This window comes from Anopheles funestus, chromosome 2RL, assembly GCF_943734845.2.
Source record: "Anopheles funestus chromosome 2RL, idAnoFuneDA-416_04, whole genome shotgun sequence".
NCBI classification, from domain to species: domain Eukaryota; kingdom Metazoa; phylum Arthropoda; class Insecta; order Diptera; family Culicidae; genus Anopheles; species Anopheles funestus.
Window position 1 is genome coordinate 58,474,285 of NC_064598.1, and position 27,889 is coordinate 58,502,173.

General features: G+C 39.6%; 1 protein-coding gene across 4 annotated transcripts; it reads right to left on the bottom strand.

The window, feature by feature from the left end:
• Positions 1 to 868: 868 nt before the first annotated feature.
• Positions 869 to 27,403, bottom strand: LOC125761861 (aryl hydrocarbon receptor). 4 transcript variants are annotated; one of them, XM_049423415.1, is made up of 11 exons: positions 26,341 to 27,403; positions 9,183 to 9,373; positions 7,702 to 7,829; positions 6,389 to 6,478; positions 6,059 to 6,268; positions 5,785 to 5,972; positions 5,603 to 5,709; positions 5,342 to 5,532; positions 5,046 to 5,246; positions 3,141 to 4,131; positions 869 to 1,501 (listed from the first exon to the last, which is right to left on the bottom strand). In XM_049423415.1, exons 1-11 carry the CDS (start codon positions 26,400 to 26,402, stop codon positions 1,419 to 1,421), a joined length of 2,442 nt encoding a protein of 813 aa, XP_049279372.1. In that variant the 5' UTR covers positions 26,403 to 27,403; the 3' UTR covers positions 869 to 1,418. The 4 variants fall into 4 exon arrangements, 3 of the variants coding, with proteins under 3 accessions (XP_049279372.1, XP_049279371.1, XP_049279370.1); XR_007418146.1 differs by having other exon boundaries at positions 1,387 to 1,501; positions 2,236 to 4,131; XM_049423414.1 differs by having other exon boundaries at positions 1,397 to 1,501; positions 2,555 to 4,131.
• Between the last annotated feature and the right edge of the window lie 486 nt (positions 27,404 to 27,889).

The window sequence follows — 27,889 nt, forward strand, 5'->3', positions numbered from 1 at the left end:
CTAAAATGGTCCGCATGGTTGAGTGTAAATGTAATACAAGCAGCTTTTTTGTCAATAACTGCGCTTGCGCCTTTAAGCTTGAATGAAAACTACAGCCAAACCACACTTCATGATTATCAGAGTTGGCAAAGCTGGGAATGAAGTGAATGGTGGGCCATTGCGATTATGGCTATATTATCCCCAACATGTCTTAGTAGAAGTAAAGAAAAACGTTCTAAAGGTAAAAACTATAATTAGTAGTTTATATTGCAATATTCTGCTGTCTTGTATTATGGCAGTTAAATTTAAAATTTATGGCAAAATATTTCCCACTGCCATAAATGAAAGAAACGGATTTACCACCCCTGTTTTATAGCAAACTGTGCTGACGTCAACGACGGTATAATGAAAAACTAAACTATAGATTATGGTTTGATAAAATAAAAAAAATAGATTATCTCAAATGTTTGAAACGTTGTGTTGAGGAAGCATTTGTTGGACAGGTTTTGTAATATTGTGTAGGAGCCAAATGTAAACAATTTATTGTACATTAGGAATAGAGACAGTGGGTAAAAGTCATGCAAAATTCATAGGCACAAGTTATAGTATGATATTTATGAATGTTGTCAGTACTTTTGAGCTCAAAATTGAACACCTAAAGCTAAAAATATTTATTCATACAAACCTATACACTAAACTCAATTCCAGCGCTAATTGTTTTTTGCCAGGTTTGAAATGAAACTGCCATTCGCATACATTCTCCATTATGTATTTGTAGTTTGTTGTAAATAATCAACTTTATATTTACTGTAGTTTTAATCAAATTTAAATAGCTTAATTTGATCACATCAATTTATTTAAAGTTCATAGTTATAGTAAACACAAAAAATTCAACCATTGAATTGGTTTAATCGTTATATTATTATGCATGACTTTGCTCCTTCCTATCCAGCTATAGTTGTATTACTTGTTTGTAAGGAGTTCGTGAAATTTATGAAACACTTCATGCATGATTTTTGAAGAGTTTGTAAGTTTTCGATGTTTTTTTTTTATTAAGTTACGCTATCTGGCTGCGCTTTACAATTTGCTTTTAGTTTAAAAAGAGATAGATTACATTTATCGGGAACAGTTGAAAAACACACGAATGTTAAAAATAGAATAAAATTTAGCAACTGTAAAAGGTCATTATGTCAAGCGTATTACGCAGCAAGTGTATTATCTGCTATGTAACAAAAAAACAGGTCAATTTTTGTTTTTGTTTTGCACGATACTTCTTTGTTAGGAATCATTCCGTTCTATATTGCAATCAATCGTAATCTTGTAGCGATCCATCTTGTCGATGTTGTGCGTTATTTACCAGCGCCTACTAGTGACTCGTTTGAGATGTGATGCTTCGCATAAACATTCGCCATGTCCATGGAGTTGAATTTTGCTGTATGTCAGCAATGTAATTTTGTTCGTTCGCGCTTGGTAACATCGAAGGAATCGGTTCGGTCAGTGTATCGCTTGTGTCGGGCATCACCTACAGAAACAAAAAGGAACGTGTTACAAAACGGAAATCATACAATTGAACAAGCGGCGTTCAATTGCTAATATGACTAATTAAATAAATTGCATTTAGGATAATTGCACAAAACGTAAGTATAGAGCATAAGTTCCATTTCTTGGAAGGTATTCTGCTAAATGTTTCAACATGATTCAATAAAATTTTACAACTTAGTGTTTTTTTTACACACATTTTAAAGAGATTAGTTAAAATTTGGTCAAAAATATCTTCTAATTAAATCAAACCATAGATCTAAACATTTTTTGGTAATGATTCTATAACTGGTAATTTTAACGAAATTGCAACAGAATAAGCAGATTTTTCTGTACATATTTCTACGTTCCGCTACAATAATGTATTTCGGGGATTCCCTGTATTTTTGTTAGCTTTGCTAGGTACATTTGTGGTGGGATGGTCTAAAAGTTGTTTAGTATGAGCTACTGGAGAAGGAACCGATGGTAAACGCAAACTATTGCTAATGCAGATAAATAGATCATGAAAGAAACCATACTGTTCGATATAAAACAACAAAACACCCAACCATTGGACTTCACAATCGTCTATCAGTAAAACGACGTTTAAATAATGATGGATAAAATTGGTGTGGAAGCAGGAAAATAATCAAATGTTATAGAAAATATCAACGCATCATGTTAAACTACACAATTTTACACAAGTGCAACAAATACTACAGACAACACTGTTCGTACCTCATAAAGTTATTAGTCTCGCACACCCTCTTCTCTAGCCCCCTTTCCACTAGTGGTGCGCTCGAGAGCACTATTTAATGTTTTGGAACGGTGGTGCCATTAGTACACACAGGATTACACATGGGTGCCGACCATGATCAAGTAGAAATCAGCGGAATTACGTATTCCACGCAATGACGCAAAAAGGACGAACACGACACCAAGGCATATGGGGTGGCAGGTATTAGTTGCGCGGGCTGCATGCATTAGTGGCAAAACGATAGTGTTAGTACACTGGATCTAGAGCGCGAATGAGTGTTATGCATCATCTGTGCAATACCATTTAGTATCGGCGGAAGCAGGAATAGTGTTGGTCGGATCCATCGCAACGACAGCCGTCGTTCCATCCGAGAGTGGTTCAGTAACGTGCTGCAGTTGTGTCGCTGGTTGTTGTTGTGGTTGTTGGTTAGAATGATTAGCATAGACTTTTGATTGTTTACCGGTGTAAGCATTGGTGTCACCGGTGGAATCGGCAGACTGCAGGGTTTTCGATTTAGCAAGCGCCATGTGAGTCGGGATCGTTTTTGCAACCCCACGGGAATTGCTATCGATCGGTTCCAGGATCGTGTCGCTGGATGGTTGCGCAGACGGTTCGCAAGTGACTGGATGCGTTTGGTTGGGATTGTTAGTAGATGGGTCGGAAAGATGATGCGTCTGTTCGCCCGTGGTGGAACTCGTGTTGATAGAGTTATTAGCGTTATTATTCAATTCATTACTACTAAGGGCGGTACCAACGGAACCAGATTTTGGCAGGTTTACAAGATTAAAGCTACCCGCAGAATCCATATAATCGTAGGATGGTGGTGAACCATTGCTACTGCTAGCATGGGGATCACCTGTTGGGTCGCTGTTATTATAGGACGTACCCCACATAAGAACGGTCTGGCGCTGTGGTTCGCTGTGACGGATCGGTGACGAGGATGCCGAAGACTTGGCGCTAGCCAACTTGTGTTCCTCCGATCCATCACCGTTCCGATGGCGGTGCGATGGATGCGGATGGTGATGGGCATGCGCATGGAGCTGCTGTTGCATATCCGAATGATGCTGCACTGCATGATGGTGTTGAGTTTGTTGCTGATGGTGGTGGTGTGTGTGGTGGTGGTGATGGTGGTGAGCTGGTTGATGGTGAGCACCGGGATGATGGTGATGTTGTTGCTGTGCGTTTTGCGCTCCATGATGCTGTTGCGACTGGTTGCCATGGTGAGTGTGACGATCGATCGAATCTTTGGTCGGTGTGGCGTTACCATCGACGGTACAGCAAGGATCGACCAGCTCCTCGGATGAGTGTGGGGAAACACTTTTGCCCTGCTGGCACGAGCCCTTGGGGACATGAGGGGATCTCGGATCGGTACCGGGAGCAGCTGCGAAGCCACTGACAAGATAGGAGGTGGCTTCGCCTGTGGCACATCCACCACCGGGCGCATCCGGTTGCTGTGACGATTCGTTACTGGCCGGGTGCGATTGGCCCGACTCGCTGCCAACACCGTAACTCTTTGTCCCCTCATGCCACCGCATGGTGTCCTCTTTAGTGATTCCATAACTGTCGTACGGAATAAGCCCGTTAGTAGGAACAAAGGTGGATGCACTAGTGCTGGTATGATACTCGGGATAGTAGCCACTTACACCTTGCAGCCGATACTGGTGGAAAAGATTATCGGGCATCGGGTAAAAGTTCGACGAGTGAACCGGACCAGCCATGTACACGTTGTCCGGTGCCGAGCCGGGGAAATGGGCTGCCGGTGAATACACGCTGTTGATGCTGTTCGAATAGGCAGCCGCAGCAACTGCAGCAGCCGCCGCCGCCGTACCTGGCGGTCCACCAGGGATATAATCCACGACCGAGACACTGGGAGAAACCTGTGGGATACGTCGGTGTAAAAGGTTAATACGGTGACAATAACATAAGAGTGTTGGATTAGCAATAACGCTCCTTGTTTACACAGTAGCGGATCCCCCGAAAAACGACATCCCCTCCCCGTCCTCTTAATTTGAAGCTACTGCGTGCAACTCGGGGCCAACACCAGGGGCCCCTTTAAAAGCCAGATAAATCGTTTTCCAAGGAATCATATGGATAGCCGGGGTCCAGTATTAACAATGTGTTTTTTTCCTGTAAACTGTATGCACAGGTTTGCCATTGTGTATCAGCTAAAGGCGGTGACGAGTTTGCCAATTGGTTCCCCTCTCGTTTTATCCTACAGTGCAGCTAAAGGTACCAGGAGCCCCTTTAAACCGAGAACGGTCGCTTTCCAGGGAATGATATGGACAGCCGAGCCCACTGCATTATCAATGAGTTTTTTTCCCTGGACACCATATGCACACCTTTGTGAGGTGTGTTTGCTAACGCTGGATCCAGCTACCCCCGCCCACCCCCCTTTTCCTTCGTCATCACCAGCGTAGTTTTAGGGACCTCGAGGATTAACAGTTAGAGCCGCCAAAAATGGTTCCCGGCCCCACGGTCAGTATTTTCTAAATTTGACTTCCTGCGATCGATTATAGTAAATCAATGCAAAATAAACCTCGTTGATTTCAGTTTATTGACAGTGTGACCATCTATAGTTTGGGGCCCCAATTACCATGCCGCTTAGAGGCCTCTGAGAAACTTGATTCTCTACTGTCTTTACTGTTTCATCCCAAAAACAATAGATCTTTCTACCACAAAGAACCATGAATATTCAAGAACTATCAGAATACACGCCAATGGCCTAACTGCATACGAATGCCTAATGCCGATCTCGACGATCGGTGCTACGCATGTTTCCGTATGCTCATACCTGTTCGGCGGTGCATTGGTTGGGCAATTTACGCTTATGGCGACAGGTGGAGAGAAAATCGCGCAGCTGTGTTTTATAACGCCGGTTGGCACGTTGTTGGGAGGTCGTCGGTGAGCTTGGTGCACTGCTGTTGTTTGAGCTAACGATCAGCTGATCCGATTCGAAGTAGGTCGAAGAGATGCCCGCATCCAGATAGCTTACCTGTTTGCACGTTTTTAATGTGCCGGGGAAAAGAATAGTGTAATCGTACATTTGATCAACTCATCGCACGGTTTATAAAAAATGTCAAAACGTACTTTAAAATCCATCGTCCGCTTGCCTAGCAGATCACGACCTTCCTCCTCCATTAGCTGCCGGTGGGTGCAGATAACGAAGTCGGGTTTTGAATTTTTATACACCAACCTAGAGCTGGTCTGCAGCCATTGCCATGCACCGTCCTTTTTCTGATAGCGATATGCAATCATACCAGAGGCTCCCGTTTTCAGTACTGAAATGAGAAAATATACTCCATAAAATACTCTTTAGATATGTTGCCCCATCGATCACTTCACACTCACATTCCTGATGAGCACTTGCTACGTATGCCAAATCATCGTAGTGCACCAGATCGTATCCACCCATATTTGCTAGTTCCGAATCCGAATAGCCGAGTGTGTTTTTGCCTCTGAAACGTAAAAGCATAGCGTATGGAATTATTTATTACATTTTCTTAATGTCATCAAATTGCTGCGCATCATACTTGTGATCCATAGACACGAGCGAAAAGTCTAGCTTGTGTTTCGATTTAAACATGTTCTCCTTGGGTGGAATCTCGAGCAGACTAGGCGGCCCAAATGGTGTGCAGAATGCAAACAGCGCTAATGGTGGCTCCTCGTTCTTTTTGTTCTGACCATGCAATACCTTAACCCGTCCTCGTATGTCTAAGCGCTGCTTGCAGTAGTTGTATTGTTGAGATAGGTTAAAACCGATCAGTGAAATACTCTTCCCATTTATGTGAAAAAAAATATGCCTACCAAAAAACCGGATGTATTGTCGAGCAGACAGCGAAACCGGACGGTAAAGCTACGCTCCAATAGTTTGTCCTTTTCCGGCACCAACGCTTCCGACAGTTGAATACCGGAGAGATCGGCCGGTAGAAAAGAATTCCACAGCAATTGCTTCTGCAGCTCTTCGCGATCTTCCGAATGTACCAGCTCGTATACGGATTGGTGAATGATATCCGACTGGGTTGTGAAGAACAAATATTAAATTTCCAAAATTTTATTCACAAAATGTAGCCTAATTGCAGTCTAAGCAAAGCATTACCTAATAACTAGTTTGTTTGCTTGTTTTTAATAAATTACCTGATGAAATCCAAGATAGCTTTCAATGGTGTGTGTTGCAAAAAAGACTTCTCCTTCACAGGTAAGAATCATAATAAAACCGTTTAATGCCTAGAAACAGTGAGAAGAATAGATACATTTTAAAAATCATTACCTACACCGTTAAGACACAATTACTATTTTTTATGTGCAATAACTATTTCAATTTTTATCTCTGCTGAATGATGTTGTTTGCGCGTTGATACACTGCCAAATGTTGCGTATGAAGTCTATGTTTTTTAAACCATATTTGTAGATTTGAAATCAGAAAGGGATTACAAACAATATACACTAAAAACAATTAAAAACGATAGTCCCATCGTTTTGTGAGTCAAACTCAAAACCTTTGAAAATTGTTTTTGAAGGTTTATAAACAAATGCACAACAATAATAATTATTTTAAAAACCATACCGACATGACCAATCGTTCCATCGTTTTACAACGTGTGTGCGCGCGTGTGCGCTTACACAAAGTCGCGGAATTTTATAAATGAAGAAGCTTTAACTTCGGTTCGGCTGTTAACGCTTCGGTAGAAATGAGTTTCCAATCAAATATGCTATTAAATAACGATTACTCAGAAGTCGGAAAGATACTGTGAAGCATTATACTGTGGCATCACCACATTTGCCGCCGCACATGTTGCTTCACTGTTCCCCCCGTCCCCGTCCCTTCTTGATTGAGCTGATATTTCTTTAATTACAGTACGAAGAGTTAACTCGTCCCGCCGGAAGCGGTACTGTCGGATGGTGCGAACGGGTTGTTTGGGTCGTCGCAAGTCTCCCAACTGCTATCATAATTATGATGGTCAGCATCTCAGTTTCTCTAGTTTGGCGCTTGTATCAACCACTCTAATCACTTGCATGAATGAAACCATGAGATCAACTTTCTTCGAATCCGCCAAATGGACAGCGATTTGTACACAGAGATTCAGCTAATGTTTAATTGTAAAAAAAAATAGAATATTTTGACCTTTTGAACTGTTTTAAACATTCTTTGCTTAGTAATATAAATTGTTCAAAAGAATATCGACCTTAAAATCACGTCTGCCATTTCTGACTTACACGACTTATTTTTACCACATAGCCGGATGGTCAGTCCTTGCTACTGACTGGCGAAATTTCTTATTATATAAGGCGCAAGAAATGCAATATAGATTCAAGTAGAAATCCAAAATATTATAAACTATAACGATCACACATCCTATAGTACAAGTGTAATTTATTTATCTCATATTAAAACAACTTAACGCACAAAGATCACCGATCATAGAATAATTGTTGGTTTTGATACATACCTGTAAAAACATATCGCTGTCGACAATGAAACTATGATCGTAGGAAGTAAAATCCCGGGCACGATAGCTTTCGTCGGAAGCGGAATGTGTTACCAGGCCATTTTCGCCCTTTTCTTTGTGCATCACAACTGTAAGAAAAAAATACGCGTACCATGCAATTAATCTTCTTTTCTCTTGACATTTCAATTTTAATTGTTATAACAAGTTATTCAAATATTTATATTGTGATTTGTTCTTCTTCTTCTGTTGCCTAATACTAGCTACATAGACCATGCCTATTATATGGTAACTTCATTTCATTTATTTAAATTTCTCCTTCTCACAAATGTTTTCTTTTAAAATAAAAAAAAAAGTAACTAGAAGCCATCTATCCTAAAGAAACATACCTGACACACATCTTACTACCATGCTTCCTTGCAGGAACAGGATAATTATAGTTTATGACAACTATTTTGACGAGCTCTAGCTTTGAATGCTTTTGCTTTTTAGGCAAAGTTTACAAAAAAATTACACAATCGTACAACAAAACTTCGATGCAGAGATATTTTGTGTTAAAAGAGATAAATGCCTCGTTATGTTTGATCCTTTCTCTAATCCGCGAAATAACTTTTTCTGCTCTCCTATATTTGAGATAAAAATAAAGTATTTATTTTCTGCAATTATTTATTTGCGGCTTTTATTTTTGCTTTCTTCGAAAACCTAACTATCCTTCAACTTAATCCTTCTCAACACCCTTTGTTGTATAAAGCCATTCATGGGCTTTCCTTCGCCAACAGAGAGAATGATAATTGAAATCACTTCAATATAAATCGAACAAAATTTTCTGCAATTATAGAAAACTTTTCTCATGCGCTGTAAGAAAGCCAAATCATCCCTACGCTCATGATAAGAAGTTGAAGTTACAGAAGAATTAATAAGAAGTTGGGCTATATATTTACTCCACACGACTGATTCACACTGTCATGAGTGCTCTAAAAGATCATTGCAATTCAAAAATGTCGGAATTTATTTCCATATTAAATAATTTCATACGCGACAATGACTCCTTAAGCGGAAAGATGTAAAGATCGACTTGCATTAAGCACTCATTAACATTTGAAAAATCTTCGTGACGATCGTCTGACAAATAAGAACAGCAATTCGACAGCAATTTGATTTGTTTTCTCAAAGTTTTCGTCGTACGGCCACAGTCGTCGAATCAAACAATTGGGTATACATGAAACCTGACAAATTATTGATCTTGTAACAAGCTGTCCCAAGAATGAGTTCGTTAGATACGAGAAGGTGTCACATTATTTTATTATATTATCATGAGCATCAAGTGAGAAGTTTTAGACAAACAAATGCTCTGGGTTCATTCACTAAACATGACAAAGTTTTTGAGATCATCTACATGGGTAAGGAAGAACAGGACAGACGGCGATAGGGTCACAAGACAAAGCATAAGTAACGTTGTTTCATTTGCGTTACAACAATCTTACCTTGGAAATAGCTTTTAATCCTCAGGTAGCTGACCGACAGCCGCAGAATGCTTAATCTGTCCAGTTTGCTCAATATGTTCTGCTCGAATGGTAGCAACGAGGCAAGCAGATCCAGCTCAGCATTCAGTCGTTCACGGTGCCGTTTGGAAGGGTTGCTCTTGGTGATGCCTTCTTTCGGAGTTGCCTTGATGCTGTGGAAAGGTAAATATAAACACAAGCCACTTGTACAATCGTTCGTTTTTTTTGTTGTTGTGCTAACTTAGAATTTTTTAAGGGAATTCTTTTTTGCCTGATTTTCGGTTGTTTCGCTGCATCTTGGATTGGCTACATTTGATATGAAGCGAAATCATCGCACCAGCACACCCGGCTGAAGGTGTTAAATCGTTCCAAACGTGTGAACGAACGATTTAATTCCTTTCGCTTCACTCTGGTTTTTTTCTTGTGTTGTGTGTGTTTTTGTGTGGGTGTATTTCTTTTGGATAAGGTGTCCACATTATACGACAACCGTGTAACGAAGTTTTCCGCGGTAAGCCATCGAATGGCCATCGTAGTAAGAAGGCATGGGTGTCACCTTCGTGTAGAACAGATGTATGAGAGTAATTATCAACTCAAAAGGGAGTATAAAGGTTAGACCCGTTCGTTTCAATGCAAAACCGTTGAAAGTCCATAAGGACAGTCGCGATGATCGCACAGTGTGCATCGGCTATTTGAGAGGTGCGTCAGAATTGTAATGATTAGCAAAATGCAAAACCATTGTAATTGCTAAAAATTAAAACTTATTTTAAATTAACAATAGTTTACCCTTTTAAAATGCTCGTAATTCATTAGTTTATTATAGGCAACGATTAATCTTTAACAAATTTACTCTTTCGATTTCAGTCAATTTAAAAATTATAGTTAAACAAAATTTGTATAAAAAATAGTATTTAATAGCAAAAAAACGAATTAATGCCGTAAATTTGGTATCGTGACTGACGCTTTTACACACTGTGTGAGGGTTCGCTTGTCCGGCAACAGAGTCGGAGTCGGTATACAGTGTGTTAAGGGTAGCGGAACAGAATCAAATACAAGAAATCTTCACCTTTTATTAAGACTAATGGCAAAACAAACTTGCAGTCCCATTTCTTACTGCCGTAATCGGACGACAGGTCAGCCAAATGAACAATCCCAGCCAGCAAGCCTATATCCATGTCACCGTGCAGGCTCAGAGAAACACGTGCACCCCATGCCCTCCGCACCGCACCGCACCACACAAAAAAAAACAAACCCTGTCCGCGGGAACGGGAAGGTGGGATTTTATCGGATTGCAATCGAACCCGTCCACCAATCGAACGGACAGTGGTAGAATGTGGTAGCAAGTAAAAATTAAACCAACTGACTACGAACGCCTTCGAATGCGCTCAGGAATCGCGAGAAGCTTCCGTTCCGTGTGTAATTCAGAAGACGACAGTCGTCGGATACCAGGCCCAGGTGGAGGTGTTGAATTAATCATAAGCCAAAAACAGCATCCAGAGCTGCAGCAACAGTAGCAGCAGCAGCAGCAGCAGATCGAATGTGGTGGAACGGTTTATTTAAATTTAATTGCCAAAAAGGGCCGTTAGGGGTTAGGTCTCTTTTTAAGCTTTTTGATTTAGCGTCGCGCAACGCTTATGTATGCAAAACATATGCACGGGTCGCCCCGAGTGTATGCACACGGTAGAGAGCGTTTTAAATGGTGACAGATCAATCGAAATTCCACAAATTCTCACTCAATTCGCGAACAAGATAGCACTTTGTTAAGGTCAAATCGTTTCCAGTGCAATGAAAATGAGTGCAAAAATTAATGCATCAGGTTGCGCCAGACGATAAGATAATGCGCGGACGCTGCGTGCAAGAACTGTACTAAATGGGGGGGGGGGGGGGGGGGGGGGGTAACATTTGGTTGCAGACGCTACCGCTACTAATAATTTAAATAATAATAATTTGAAATACGTAAAAATTCCTTTCCTATTGAACTCTTTAACATAAGCAAATATTTACCAACTGTCCTCCTTTTCAAGCCTTTTCCGTGGGGTTCTTGCAAGTTGAAATTAATTACTTTGCAAAGAAAGGCAACCCATTCCCATAATGAAACCTCAATAGCAAAAAAAAAAACCTTTGGCAATTATCTTAAAATCATTAGCGTAGCAAAGCTAAGGTGCCGCCACTCTAAGCTTTTGGCATATTTTTATGATTAAATGTCCACGCCATACTTTTTGCGCTGAAAAGACATTCCAACCACGAATGTACGAACTGCCAATGGGGCAGCGTGGAACGTTCGGTGGAAGCAGCAAACAAAAAAAAACGAACACATATATTTAATTTACCTTAAGCATTCGTTATGCTCGTGTGGTTAAAGGGGTGAAATGTTTAATTCATAAACGAAGTGCACAACGACCTGTACGTACTGGGGGTGATGGCAGACGCAAAAGCATAAGCTGCAGCTTTCATTGTTGAAATCGAGCCGCTTAATTGAGAAACTGCAATTGCGAGCTGTAGCACCATTTCACTTTTGTGTGCTCGATAACATACCAAAAGCGGTAAGAAGCTACTATCATTATCCTTCTAGCTTTGGTGTAGCCTTTGAGGCCGTTATCCTTTATTTCTCTCCCCACGGATGGACTTACACACACCTTTTGCCGTGTATATGTATATATTGGTTCATGATACCGGCGGCACCTGCATTTCATTAGAACTTTAATTGTGCAAAACATTGAGCAGGTGAAAATGGTCACCTCAGTTTGCCTACAGTGCACTCGCGGGTTTGTATAAAATCGTGTACACCATCGTGTGATCGTGCCAGATAGTGTTTTCATTTGACAGGAGAAAAACATTACATAAAACTGCTTAACTAGACGAAAGGATTCGCAAACTATGTCGTTGGTATCCCATGCAGTGGATATTAATTATAGCAAACCGATAAGGGTGTGCATAAGGAGTTTTTAGCAAGCGAATTGAAGGAAGCATTCTAATAATTATTTTGCATTCATTTCCCAACTCTAGTTTAATGTTGCCTTCCGCACGAACTGAACTGCACAGGCATCATCAACAGCATGTGCATTTCTTTACTCCTTTTTGGCCGTTGTCGTTGTGACGTTCGATCAGACAAATGTCTGCCAATCGAGACAACCCAACAGCCTTTCTTCCGCTCGGCAAATGTTCAGTGAAACGCATCGAGCCACAGTGCGCATCAGGCTTTCCGATATCAACCCGTCGCCTTCTATACAATAAATGACTGAAAAGATAATTATTACAGTAAAACGGCACTTCACGCAGCTGCCGCTTCGCTATGTTCAGCCCATTCGGACAACGATCGATCGTAAAGAGCATCACACTGAAGAACAGAGACACCACATTGCATATTATCGCAATGGCATGTATGCATTTTGTGTTGTTGATCGGTTATTTTTGGACAGGTTAGCACGGAAAATGAGGGATCTGTGTATGTGTATGCTTTTAATTTAACGATGGTTTCAAAATATTGCTCGTGTTTTAAATGGTATTTATGCAAGAAATTACATGCGGCGTTTGTCAGTCGGCCACATTGTTTAGAAAATAAACAATTGCAAACAATCTATCATTTATTTGTTATATTTACACTGTTGTTGTCTGTACGCTACTATTAGCAATACAAATGAATGTTACACAAAACGATCGTCCCTTCATGCACAGTACAAACACATGCACATGAGCGATCGCTCCTCCGTCAGCATTATTACTAACCAAAGACGATACACACCCGTGTTTGCATCCAGCACATGGGCCAATAAAACACTGCGGTAATGAACCCATGATGCTTGTCATCCCTGCGCTAAATTATATCCATCCCACTCGTAAAATTAAGCTTGATCGTACGGGATACTTTATCCCAACACGGGTCGTGCGCTAATCAATACATCAATCAATAACTTTCGCGAATCACGAACTGCATTCTAATGGCCGATTATCACACACACGCAACAGCGAATAATTAGTCGCTGGATCAATAAAATTGAAAAGGGGGGGGGGACGAGAATAAGAGAAGAAAAAAAAACTCCAACCGAAAAGGAACACAAACGAACAAGCGCTCACGTTACTCTGTGTATGATGCCAGCCGTTTTAACATGTAGCAACGGGCATGTTCAGCGATGAAAATATGATATCCTTTTGATGGCAGCATATTTATGTCTGTTAAAAATCAATTAATAACATATGTTTCAACCTTTCCGCCCCCATCAACGCATCACCTACCATCTACCTATACCCTCGAGGGTCAAAGATGCTGAGAATATCCGACAAATCAGCCAGATGATAGTTCGCGATCGTGGTTCGGGGTTTAACGCCGGTTTACCTTTAGGGAGGTGCGATGTAACATTTATATATGTGTGTGTGTATGTGTAGGCATAGGCTTAAAAGTGTAGAGAAGGATTCTTTGGCAGTTACTAGACAGCATGTACCCATGCAAGAGAGAAAGGCAGAGAGAGAATGAAGTTTTAAGATCAACGAAAACTGCACCTTTTACCGTGTCGTATATCGAAACCAAGGGGCAATTTTGCAGATCGTTATTGACCACTCTCGTCAGCTGGTGGTTCCATTTGTATAATGAGACTGGTGTGTTTCTCCCTCTGTTCCCGACCGAACATCCGGTTCACTGGAATGGAACACCGGACAACTTAGGGGATCCTGTTGTAGTCGGTTCCGTTATGCATGGGACGACGCGATGGCGTTTACTTAATTTATTTCCTGCCATTCTCCTTCGCGCACGGACAGGGTCGAAGGGGTGACTGACCCATAGAATAACTTTCTTCACGCAATGGCAAATGCCTACCAGAGCTTACGGGGCGCCTTACCTGTCCTGTTGTAGAGCAACGATTTTTCTAACACTAGCTCCCGACCACCCGACCGGTATGGGACCTGCCGTCTGCAGAGCACTCCTTTTTACTTCACCTCGTTAACATGTTCGTCCAACCGGTCGATATCTTATCCTGTGCTAAGGATCTAATATCCATTTAGAACTTGAACCCTACCATCGGTTTCCTTCCGAAAAACGGATATTGCACTATTTGCGTGTATTTTTATTGCTATGAAACCATGATTAGGGAAAACAATGGAAAACTGGTCAAAAGCTTACCGGCAAGGGCTCGGCTATACCCGTGACAGTGTTGTTTTTTTTCGTTTTCTTCTTCTGTTTTGTTCTGCTTTGTTGAAGGTCCATAGAACACGCGTCCTTCGCTGCTCCCTTTAGCGTTTATCCTGCACCGATCTCGGGGAGACTGTGCGTCGCATTTTCACTATATTCGGTACCGAGGGGAACCGAAAACAGACAGTGGAAAATATCCGCCTAGAATGGTTACACCTTCAAACCCACCGCCCATAAAGGGGGCACCGCCGATACCAGTAAAAACACAAAACAAAGGTTATGAGTCACGCGCGTATTTAATAACTCACACTGGTGGCCGCCTGACGCAGTTCCTCCACAGTCGCTCGTCCGACAATGCAAGTAATCGGGAAGGGCGTTTCAAACACTGTTGCCAGGACCAAAACTCCTCACCCGCCGGGGAAGCATATGTTTCGTGGCTGGCTTGATTCACATCCGCATTATTGTGGCCCCGCCACAGAACGTTATGTTTGGTCCTTTTTTTGGTGTATTTTGTTTTGCTTTGTGGTTTACAGGACGACGGGGAAGTTTTTGCTCTCGGAACCTAATCAGGTGACTGTATCCAGTGCTGCAGGTAACTGACGCACGGTTCAATGTAACAAATGCAACCGAAAGGGAGCGAACGTTCTGCACCGCATAAGGGAAGCAGACAGCAAGCCATATCCTTGACGGATGTTGAGAGACCACTGATCATTTGATATCGACTAAATCTTACCGGGCGGAAGGGACACGATTCAATTGGTTTGTATCAATCGCTAAACACAACAAAAGTGCACAGACAATTGAACGTCTACGTATCAATAGGCGGAAAATGATACCCATTATTAGATGGTCGATAGATACTTGCGATGCTCCTTAGAGAGGTCGCTTGTAACGCTACGGTAGCTCTGCGGTCAGGGTATGTAATATGTTAACAATAGTGAATAATGAAAAGTGAAATGACGCAAATCGAACCCCACGGATGGCTTCGGTTGGGACGTTATTTCACCTTGCGCCGATTGTTTGACTCACGTGACTTCGATTTAAAAAGGAAACATTAGTAATGAACACCAGCCGTTTGTACTTGTTCTGCGTCGTCCGTCCCAAAGGTGTAGTTACGGATTCCATTATTCGGAAATTGGTCGCATGCTCAAGTTGTTGTTACTTAATGATCTATAATAATAACAACAGCTCGACCCACTTTGCTCATCGAATCAATACTGGTGATTGTACTAAAATATTTCCTAAACACATAAACAATAGAAGTAGACAAACATGTGGTTTGCGCATTAATACTGCATGTAATGTATCACGCTGTACTTGTAATGCAAGGAAAAATTGATTTTGTTTTAGCTTTCTTTGACATACCTGAATAATAGCTGACAAAAACAAAAAAGATGTTTTATACTTCAGCTTTAACCCGTTGTTGTGCTAATCCATTCCTAATTGCTGAAGGTCCGTAGACTGCAAATTATTGTAAATAGTACGACTCGAATATGGGATCACATATCCAGGATATGACTATTCAGTTAAGGTTAAATTCAAGACCATGTCCAACAATAGTTGGCAGAGCCTATGAATGAATAAGCGAATGAATAATAAACAGCCCTGTAGGGAAATGGCTGTTTGTTTGACAATCCGGATAAGTGGTAAAATAAGTGTAGAACTAGACTGAGTGGTAAAATAAGTGGAAAGACTAACAATCCGGATAAGTGGTAAAATAAGTCTAGTGAACCAGAATTGGCAGACATGACCTTAGGGGTCGTTAAGCCAAGAAAAGAGAAGGAGAGATTATTCAAATATTTGACAACATAGCTTTAAGCTGCTGTTGCTGTTGTATGAATTGCAAACCATATTTTACAGACAGATATTCTCCAAGTTATGGTTGTAATGATACAGATGCAACATTTTAAAGAATAAGCTTTTAGCTATTTTAAACAACAATACGTTTATCAGCGTAGTTTAGTTACAAACTCAAACAGCTTCCCCAAAATAAATGGGAAACACGTCAGATAGCCTCAAGTAATTAAAACGGGAACACCATAATATAGGATGATCTAGCACTGCTTCACCAGCTGTCAGAAGGGAATTCGTTAGATTTTCGAAGGTATGTACTAAAAACATACTATTCACTACAACCTGTTTGACAACCACACGGTCTCCAGGAAGAGTACATCAAAATGCCGATTGAACGCCATCGTTTGCAAACGGTTAAATCCTCATGAACCGGTCAAACTGTCGGACTTCAGCAGCTGGAACTTCCAATGATATATTAAATGCTTTATTAAAAATATATTATACATATGATAAAATAAGGTAAACAATAAATAAACAATACAGATAACATCTTCATTCAAAAGTGCATAAACTCTATGTACAGAATATAAATTTCACGAATCAACACCTAATCAGATACTAAAACTGGATTTTAATTCCAACAACAGTTGTTCCGATGTCGACTTCGGCGTCAAATTCGACATATTCATCATCCTTGCATGGTTTTCTTGAATTCTTGAAATAATCATGATCCTACTACAGGAAGACATTTTATGATTATATTCCTAAATACAGAAAGTCCTGAAAGAAAGTAAATTTTCGTTTTCACCGATTGATGGTCTGGGAGTCGTCTCTGTTTATCTATTTGGTGGTGGTATCGTGTACGTTAGGCACATGGCTCCCAAGCCTGTCCTTCAGAGACCCTGACACCTCGCATCGTTCAACATTTTCGTTCATTTTTTTTCACCACCAGCACCTTAAGTTGCTCTTTGTGAGTAATTACTTGCTGCTCAACTGCGTATGTCCTCGACTAACACGTTCGCACAACAATGTTCATCTTGTCAAAGTATTTCTTCACCGTTTGGCCGGTTATGTCAACTTCGCGAAGAAGTCGTCCGAGGTCGTTCCGTCTCGGTTTTTATCATTAGTATCTAGTAGTACTTTATCAGATATGCTGTTGTTTGGGCGGAATTAGCCTTCTGTGCTGAGCTTTACTCCAGAGCGGAGAAGATATTACAATAAATAGCCATATTACCTATACCCGGCGGATACAAAGTGCCTCACGATGTAAAACTTCTACACTTCAGTATGGAAGTTCCGGCAGTATGCTTAGCCGACATTGCCAGCTTGACAATAATATTATTTTTTTCAGTGAACAAAAGGATAACTAAAACAGAAAGGGCATGGCATAATTCGCCGTTAAGCGCCATGGAACTCGTAGAAATATCGACAAATTAAATCCAGTTTTTAAATATGTTTTTGGTATGCTTCCTAACAAATGGTCTATAAAATGTTTCAACTGTTGTGTCAAATTTACATTTTTATCTCTAAGATCAGCATACCAGAGTATCGTCTTACTTGTAATTTTTTATTACATCTTTAACTTTTTCCGTTCCTAATCAGCAAAAAATAAATCATCTCTTACTTTGGCTCTAGAAATTATTTTAAAATGTATTAAATAATCCAGAACATAGTTTCATGTCGACGGCTGACTTCAATTCCTATATCTGTGCCATTTGCAAAACATATTTTCATAGTCCACCACACGTTTGATAGGTAACAGATTGCCCTACGACCAAAACCTAGTATGTCTTTTACTAGAATTCAGATTAGTGAATATTTTGCATCATGAAGATGAACTATCTTGACCTTATCCCTACATAAGATGTGAATCCTTTGTAGCGCTGATAAGAATGACAAAAAATATACAATTAGTGTGGATCACAATGAGTGTTAATAACTTATTATCTAAAGATAACACATAAACTTTAATGGGTACAATTAGTTCTGGTAAGTTTAGTTAATTTCTTTTTCTTCTTCTTCTTGGCTTTAACGGCCTTACAGGTCACGCCGGCCATTTCTGGCTTACTAGACTTGTTTTACCAGGTAGCCGGATAGTCAGTCCTTGCTACGGGGGGACGTTCCGGATGGGATTTGAACCCAGTCCAGCCGTGTGGACCGACGCCGTTTATCACATGCACCACCGGGCAGCCCCTTTAGTTAATTTATCCATCAATTTTAACAATTAAACATTACTTTTTCCGAAAGTTTTCATGATCTTATAATTTTTTAATGGAAATAACGAGAATAACGCAACTAGAAGAAGTAAAATAGTACCGCATTCGTTTTCGCCACCATCATCGCCAATCATTAAAATTTTGTAAATGTTTTTGATAAGAGAGATTAACCGTTTCCTATATTTATTTACTGTACCACTTCTTTGAATGTTTTGCACCGTAAATATCGTAATTAAGCCATAATTTGCCAAATGGTTACAAGGAATTTAATAAAATTGATTCAATCATTCTAATAAAAATTAAATTAAAAAAATTAATATGCAACGAGGTAACATTTAAATGACCTTCCAAACGATTACTATTTGACGAGGTATGTGCTTCATCATACTTAGTGCATAAAGGTACAATTGTAGAAAATGACCAATTTAGCGTAGAAATGAATTGAATTAGAAGCCAGTAGTCAAATTAGTGCAACTGTGCACAAAAGCTTTCCTCCAGAAATGCTGCTAAATCGTCTTGTTATTTGTTATTCTAGCATCTTTCCTAAACCTTGTGCCATTATGCACAACGCTAGTACACACTCGTTCTCATATAAATTCCATTGCACACATTTCACTTCAGCATTGATAAGCTTCTCTTACGATCGCTATTGTTTTAGGTAATGCTAAAAAACTGCTCCTCCCGCCCCCCCCCCCCTGCAAACCATCGGTAGCTAGTCAACAGCACAAGAATCTTAGTACTGTGGCCCTGTCCTGGATCATACACATGTGCTCACACACATACACGCACAAACTCATCGTTTCGTTTCAGAGGATCGCGTGCATCATGTGCGCTTGCGTTTACTATTGTTAGCGATGAAGAAAAAAAAACAATTCCCTTCGTCAGCGGCCATAGAAAATTTTAACTATCTTGATTAACCTTCCCAACCGGTGCAATATATAAATATATAAATATGGTAGAAGTAAACGCAAAGTTAAAGCAGTACAGAATTTAATTGGTTTGTTGCATGTATAATGAAGACACAAATATAACCCCATTGTTGTTGTGTAGGAGCAATGTACATAAAACCGCTTCTCAATTGATACAGTAATGGTAAAATGAATAATGTAAAATAAATTGCAACTGCTTAAATGCACATAAGGGTGTTTATGATTTTAGCATTGAAACATAAATTGTAGAAATTAATGCAACCGATTTAGCATTCCACTGCGAAAAAATCGAATTGATGGGCTACGCAAAACTAAAAAAAAAAACAAACAAATGGGAGCAAAAAAAAAAAACAAAAACCCAAAAGCCTTGCCTTGACGTTTGCCTAACTAATGCAGCATTCCGTCGCACGGTGTGGGGTTGCCATCGGCCAGTGTTGCTGCACAGTAGTAGTTTAATTTATGTTAACGAAACAATCAGCCCTGGTGCATCCGCTTGCACCGGGATGCAAAAAAAAAGGACGAAAAGGTAGCTGGAACAGCGAAAAATACAATGGCACCAAGAACAAATAAACAAATTATAATGAATCGTCCACCTAGGAATCCAGCATTCGAACCGAACACGGTGTTGATGATGGGCGCTCGGGCTATGGTATAGTATACAGCATCTTGCCTTGCTTGGCTTGTAACCAGGCAGTGGCAGGCAGGCAATGTGCCTGTGGGAGACGCACGATCGCACGTAGTGAGGCTGGGGTGTAGTGATGGCTCGATCATGTTCATTGCTGCGCGGACCAGAAGCAAGAACAAACCCTCTCTCTCTCCCCCCTTCTTCGCCACCTGCTCGACCCCCATGCCCTCGGCGGGGCGGGAAGAAAGTGGAAAGAAATTAAACAAACAACATCCCCATTTTTGCTCCACGATATCCCGGAGCTCATGATAAACGGGTTTGTGTTTAGTAACATTTTATTCCAGTAGTAAAACTTTTGCAGCAGAAATTGGGATTTTGTGCATCATCCCGCATCGTCCCGAAATCTGCACACTACGTTGAAACGATGAAATCAAGGCAGAGAGCATAAAATTTGACTTGTCATGGGTACACGCGAGATCGCAATATCGCTTTGTGTGTGAGCTGCTCTAGCTCCCCGGCGCGTGAGGTATCCTAAAAGGCGAATATTAAAATTTTTATCCAACCGTCATGCATGTTGCATTGGCTGCACACACGCCTGTGCAGACTGGGCATGGTAACCGTCCGCCACCACACCCCCCGTCTATCGGCTTGCAAATTATTCGCCACAGAAATTGAAGGCAAACGAACAAACGCAACAAAAAATACATTTATATATTGTTAGCACAACCGTATCGATGCGGCGCTCCAGGGTTCTGATATTCGGTACGCGTTGCAACGCGAAAATGAAGCTCACAATCAAATTGGAGAATGCCCAAAAATGTAGTACGATCAGCAGAGATGCACCGATCGGTTCGTTCCTTTTTGTGGGGAGAAGTTTCTGTTTCGGCAGTTTTGCTGCTGTTGCTGCTGTGTACATGCTCCACGGGACATATTTATTGCGACGGTGGTACAGAATGGTACAAGCGATAGTGTTTGCAGCTAAATAACAAATTGTTTTAACACTTGTTGTGTAGCTCAAGTACACAAACGATAGCAGAACAGAGAGCAAGACATAAAAGTTTAATATTGGCTCATGGGTGATAAAAAGCGTTGTATCTGTACTTATCGTACGCTACTTTAATACACGATTAGCTGTAAGTAGCTGCATTTCCGAACGTTTTTTAGGTTGAATATATGATCAAATTTACTGCTTCTGGAGATAATTTCATTGAATTACGGGACAGAGTGCTTTTCCACGGTTCGCTTCTATTGGTCGTTCTTTTGGAATAATGATAGTGGATGTGGTCAAATAGTATAATCCATGCATGGACGAGTCAACATCGTGAGTTTGGGAGCAAATCTGCACTGGACCGTGTCCTCCCATACACTAGGTCTAATTATTCAGGTCTATGGGTAATTTAAATCATAAATAGCCAAGGCAGGCTAAGACCGTCAGCAGTTGTAAAAGGAGGAAAAATAAGGAGAAGAAACTATAGCAAGGTGGTGTATAACCTAGTGGCAGGTGGCAGTATAATATAAGTCAAAGTATGCCAGAACTTTTAAATAGGTAGTTATTTAACTACCTATTTGGCGATTTCGTTTTTCACAATTATTCGTTTTGTCATAACAAGACAAAAAGCAAACCAAAGCAACCAAAACAGCAATAAAGAGATAAGGAACTCTTGGTACAACATCTAATAGGTACTACGAATTCAAATATAAAAAATAAACTATTTCTAGATTGATCACTTAAACCGCTTGGAAGCAACTTGAGGCATTCGGTACCACAAGACGCAATATCTTCTTATGATTTTTTGTTCTATAAAAACTATTTGGAAAGGTCGATATAGCTTATTCACCGAAGTAGGTTCCATTGTTTTATGCTACCTAAACAAATCATAATCTTTTCTCAAAGATTTTTCCCATCGTTTAGTTTAAGTTCTGTTAGTTTATATTGTAGAGTTTATAAGTGAAATATTCGCAAAAATGAAATTTAAGGTATTTTTAAACTACTATCACTTTGTTAGATTGTCTTTCCTTTAAAGTACCTTTTAAACACATTAAATGAAAACCATATTATTCAGTTTTATTTTTTTAATACAAACTCATCTGTTCATAAAAGAACCCTCCAGTTTAAATTTTTGTAAATACAGAGCCTCTATACTATTTTAATAATACATTTCATACATTTTTAATACATTTTTGCTACAAAATGCGACATGATAGTAACGTCCATTTACGTCAGTTAAAATTTTGACTTAACCGAACGACACATTTACTTGACTATTGTACGATTGTACTAAACGATTGTACTAAAATACTAAAACACTGGCATCATGAGAAACCTTTTGTTCACTTAAATCGGTGAAATGTTTAGCGCCACAAAGTTTCTTTTGTTTCATATAAAGTAAAAATGCAATTGGTCGCCAATCATTTTACTCGTAGGAAGAACTCACATTGGACAAATCACGACGAGCTTCTCATATCTTTGTTTATACTTTTTATGTCTTTACTATTCTATTTTCAACATTTAAAACGCCAGATTAAACCATCTGATTTACATTCGACAATTCCTCGTTATGTTGTATTTTGTCCTACATGTTAATTAGATTTAGATTACAATATGTTCTTCTAAACATATTTAAAATTTATTACATATCATAAAAAATATGAATGAATCGTTCAAAAATATGTGGACTATTTATAAGATTTTCTCTTTTACGCTTGACTATCAATCTCTTTCCAAATTAAAAATACATAGGTATATAGTATATAGTATAGAAAAATAATGTTAGTAGTACTTAAGAATACTTCAAAATGCCGTACATTAGGCTTAATTGATCCCAACCACGTTTTCTACAAGAACACCTGGAATATCATTCTCTTCCTCTCTTGTTGGCTTAACGACCCTTAAGGTCACGCGGGTCATTTGTGGTGTACTTGACTAAATTTACCACGTATCCAGTCCAGATGGGATTTGATACCCGGTTCTTTAGTTTATCACATACCCCAACATGCTGCCCTCCAGAAATATAAAAAAGATAAATCCAGCACTTTTTTAAAGATCATATACTTAAAACATTCACAAGAAATAGTACGATCGTTAGCTTTTTTCACATTAAAAAATTGAAAATAAAACCACGAAACAAACGGTTATTAGTTCAGGTACAAACAAAAAACATCAAATCAAACCCATGTTTATTGTAGTAATTGGTATATCGTCCACTCGCTCATCTCCCTTTGCCTCGTTCGTTCGATCATGGCAACGCTTTAAAAGGGAACAAATGAATTGATTGCAGTGAAAATATTATATCACTATGAAATATTACGCAAATGCAGTCATGATTAACCTGTTACCGGGCGCACACACACACACACACATTATTCGAACGAATGAGATATTATAAATTGAGTTTTCAATTTAGTATTTACTTTTCCCACAGCCAAAACCAACACCTACCGTTTTTTTTTTGCCAGAAGGACACAACACACATGATCACAACATTTTATAGGTCTTGCACTTGCATTCGCGCACCCGGCGGGTGCGGGATACAAAAAAAACGGGAGAAAAAATCTCAGACACAACAACAAAACCGCCCCATAACCGGTTATCGATCGATCAATTGAGGGGCCCTAAAGGTAAGCATAATAAAGAAGCATCTGACAAACTAACGTGGCTGAGTGGTGGTGCATTACCGGCAATTCTGGCCGTTCGAAGAGTTGTTCTGAAACAGCAGTTAATGGAAATAACCGAAACATACCGGTATGCCGGGCGCCCCATTTAACTATGTGGTTATATTTTTACGGTAAAGGCAGGGAAGAAAAGGGCATTCTAATCGATCACATTTATGAAGAAAGCCTTTTTCATTAGGAATTTTTTCACAGATGGAAATATTAGAAGAAATAAACATATTTTTTTAAACACATTTTGTTGCAATGTTGCGCACAAAATTTCCTTTACAAACATATAGTTATTTTAATTGCTTACAAGCGTATATTGTGCTTCCTACTATAAGCACCAATCTGCGCTCGAAGGAATGAGTGGGCGTAAGATGGACTATCTTACTAAACTCGGGAAAATGACCAGTGCTTCGGTAAGGCTGAAGTCGCAACACAGCAAGGGTCAAAAGATTTTTAAGCGATCGATATTGAGAAAGCACAAACAATAAATGCCCAACACTGCTCTCTGCTGCACCGGGGCAAGGCGCGCATCCTGATAAAGCGCACTCTAGACACAGCGTCAGACGCAGTTTCGTGGGACTTCGCTGGTGGAAAGCATGGTGCTAAACACGTCGCCAAAGCCGACACTAAGGGGTTTTTTTTTTCTTCTCCTTGCAGCTGGACGGAACTCAGCTTCCTGATATCGTAAACGATCAGTTACAACAACAAAAAAACGCTGCCTTTTTTTTGTTAGCTTCTTTCTGCTTTGACGAGTTTCGGCAAATATAGCCGCACACAAATGGTATGGTTTTATGTGCACTTGTAATTTATCATCTATTATTAATCGCTCGTTCGATATGAACGAGCCAATACCAGCCGCGGGAATTCGGCTTGCCGGGAGGTTGAAGGATGAAAATGGCGGTGGTGTGATTTCACATCTACCGCAAAAACAACAACAGCAAAGAATCAAGGAACTCTTGATAAGTGTTGCTGCAAGCCAATGTTCTGTTTATTTTGTGTTCATTAGATGTGAAGATTATTCGCGAATCGAGTAATTGACGTTTGGCTTCAGTTCACGAGGGCTGGCATCGCACAAAAGGTCAAGTAGAAGGAAATTTTTTTAATAACGGTTGTGGTAACGGGGATTTTTTGAATACCGATACAATTGCACAAGATTGCAATAAGGAGAAAGCAAAATTAAACGAATGGAATGCAAGTTCAACTAAAATATGGTAGAGCTTTCTTGCTTTTCCGTTGCGTAGAGTATCGATTCTTTGCGAGTCTTTAAGAAACGCAACAATCATTCCATAAGCAACAGGATCATATCGGTATGTAGCGTGGTGAACGAGTCGGATGGGATTTGGTTCCTGTTCCATCCTGTAAGAGACCAGTGCCGTTACTAGCTTTACTAGTAGAATTAATTGTGCGTCTTTAAACGGTTAAAAGGGCGTTTAAACGGGCTAAAGTACAGGATAGAACAGGAACGAAATTCGTATCCGACTTGTTCACCGGTAGCACAAGGATCAACTCTCTGGCTGCGTGGTAAAATCAGGTCTATCAAACAATTCCAGATAAAGCTAAAAAATTACTCTGCACTAGCTGACACGAAAGTCGACAATATTTTGCTCTAAAACCAATGACAAGGAAATGAATAAGTCCTGTGATGAATGGGTTATACATGTGATCACATGTATAAGAAATCACATGTTGCAGAAATTTGAAGAATTATTTGTGAATACACAATGCATTCCATTCTGTTCTCGATGTAATAGTAGATGTGTTATTATTATTATTACGGAGTTAAACAATTGCTGTTCTTTAAGGATTAACAATTGTTACACACTAGTTCTGATCAGGCTAGTGTAGGCTTGGTTCGGGGATCTTGGATCAGGATTTAAACATGAATTCCGGAGGTTGGGCATAAAGGTCTTACATTATCACAAATATTATTTAACAACGTGTTATCCATATTCGCTTGTGATAAGGCATTTAACTTAGTATGGTCAATAGTAAAAAGGTCAAAAGGTTGACACATTGGCTGGCATGGTTTTTTTTTGCTATCTGCATTCGCAGGGCTGCTCAATGAAAAAAAACACCGTAGAATTATTAAAAGAATTTTGTTTATTATTAAGAACATTCCACATTAACTTGGAACATGTTCACGTTGCTTAATAATTTAAAAAAAATCAAATATCGATCTCATTGTTGAAAACCATTCTTTCGTGTTTCGACGGGTTTTTTTTCATCCGATGCTGTCGAAGTAAGTGTCCATTTACTAAGAAACCAGAATTACCAACAGTAGGGCGTAAATGTTTGCAAAAAACGCAACTTTGCTTATTCCAAGAATCGTTTCAACTGTACATCTTCGAAGCAACAAAACCAGGATGGGGGGAAAAAAAACAGCAAAAGCCGGCAGTCATTACGGTTGCAGTGGAAATTTGCATAAATGATCGCCAATTTTGGAGCTTCGAAAATTGTTGCCTAAAATAGGGCAAACATTCGGACAAGCGAATAATTGTATACTTTGCTTAGGCACAAGGAATCAGGGTTGGGGCAAAATAAGTTCATCATCGCCATGGCGATAACAGTTCTTTACTTGCACCTGCGCAAAAAAAAACAAAAAAGAGAAATCACTTCAATATGATGTTTTGATTTATTTTAACAAAACCAAATAACAAATTCCAAAAGGAATGTTTTAGAGAATTTTTTTTAGCTGAAAAAATATACTTTTTCTATTGTTGCTTCTTTAAACAATCATCAGTGCTAGCACACTTAAGGTAATCAATATTGGTTTGCATTAACTCATTCTTTTAAATACCTTTTGCCATTGCGGCGCCTCCTTTTGGTGGCATAAACTGTTCCCAGCTGACTCATTTTCATTCCTGAGGATGTCAAGGTGTTCGTATTGTGTAATGTTTCGGCAGCAACAACAAAAAAACCTTCGCTTATCGCTCAAAAGTTTCGAAACTACGATTCACTACTTAATAACACATGATTTTCACATTATTTTACTCCTTTTACCATCATCAATATGGACTTCTGCAATAGCAATTATGGACACATTCCACGAATTTTCAACTAGCACTTTGACTTATTTTATATCTGTAACGCAATTTTCTCATATTTTACACAAACAAAACTAGTTAGTTCACTAGCAGGAACTACACATGTAAAACCTTTCATAATAATTTCATAATTTCACATTTTTATATTCGGATGCTATAGCACATACTACCCACAGCAATGAAGATATCGCTTTGCGTAAGGAATCATTTTCACTTAGAAATTGTTATCACTTTAAAAAATAAACACACGCACACACTCACACAACGATCTGTTTCTGGGATGCGCGTACAAAACCGACCGACCACTGTCGAATGTTGACACATAATGTTGGCCCATGTACATAAGTCAACAGGAGCAAGCATAGAATTTAACGCACGATGGTGTGTAAAGCAGAAAGAGGAATAAATAACATCGGCATGTGCATGGACCGCCCCATTTGTGGTGGGGGTCAAACATCAGAATGTGGTTGAATTTTCATCTTCTGATGGTCAAAATTGTTAACCGTTCGTGGCGTTGTTTATTATTTTCTGGGCAAATATGTAATTAAATTGAACACACCGGCTGTTTAATAGTTAAATTGCTCATATCAAACAAATTAATAAATTAGATATTGAAATAGGAGGAATGGTGACGAATGTGTAACATTTTTTCCCACTATCCGCATGAGTATTTTTTTCAAGCATTCCCAAACAAAAACACACAGTCATACAGCTGTATGGAAAAGATATCGTACGACAATGAAATGAAAATGGTAGAGCAAACGATACAAAATGTTCATCAACATGATACTGAAAGTACGAATCCATGTAACGACTCTTTTTATTGTTCAAAGAAGGATAACATATAAAATGAATGTACCATATTTAAAAAAAAATGTATTTTTAAATCAGTGCCACAAACAACCTATCGACTGTACAGCACACCTCGGTTTACTTAGGTTTTGGGTGGCCAAATATATGTAAATGATTATTGAATGAGTTTTACATTGTTACAAAATTGACTGTTGTTTTGACTGCCGTCGCTGTCATCACTTAATTGAACTATTATTATTATTATTATATTTTTTTATATATATTTTTTTACAATTTTCATCTTATTTCTCTACCGCACTCGTCCATCCAAAAATTACCCTTTTTTGTACCTTTCTAGACGCGATGGTCTTCCAGGCGACCCTCGCTGTGAATCAAACCTCTCGCTCTCGCTGCCTCTGCCTCAACGGGTGCTTAATTCTTCGTCCCTTGGAAACGTAAATGATAGGGAATAGGGTGCGACGAGCCCACTTTAGGGAATCGCCAAAGCGA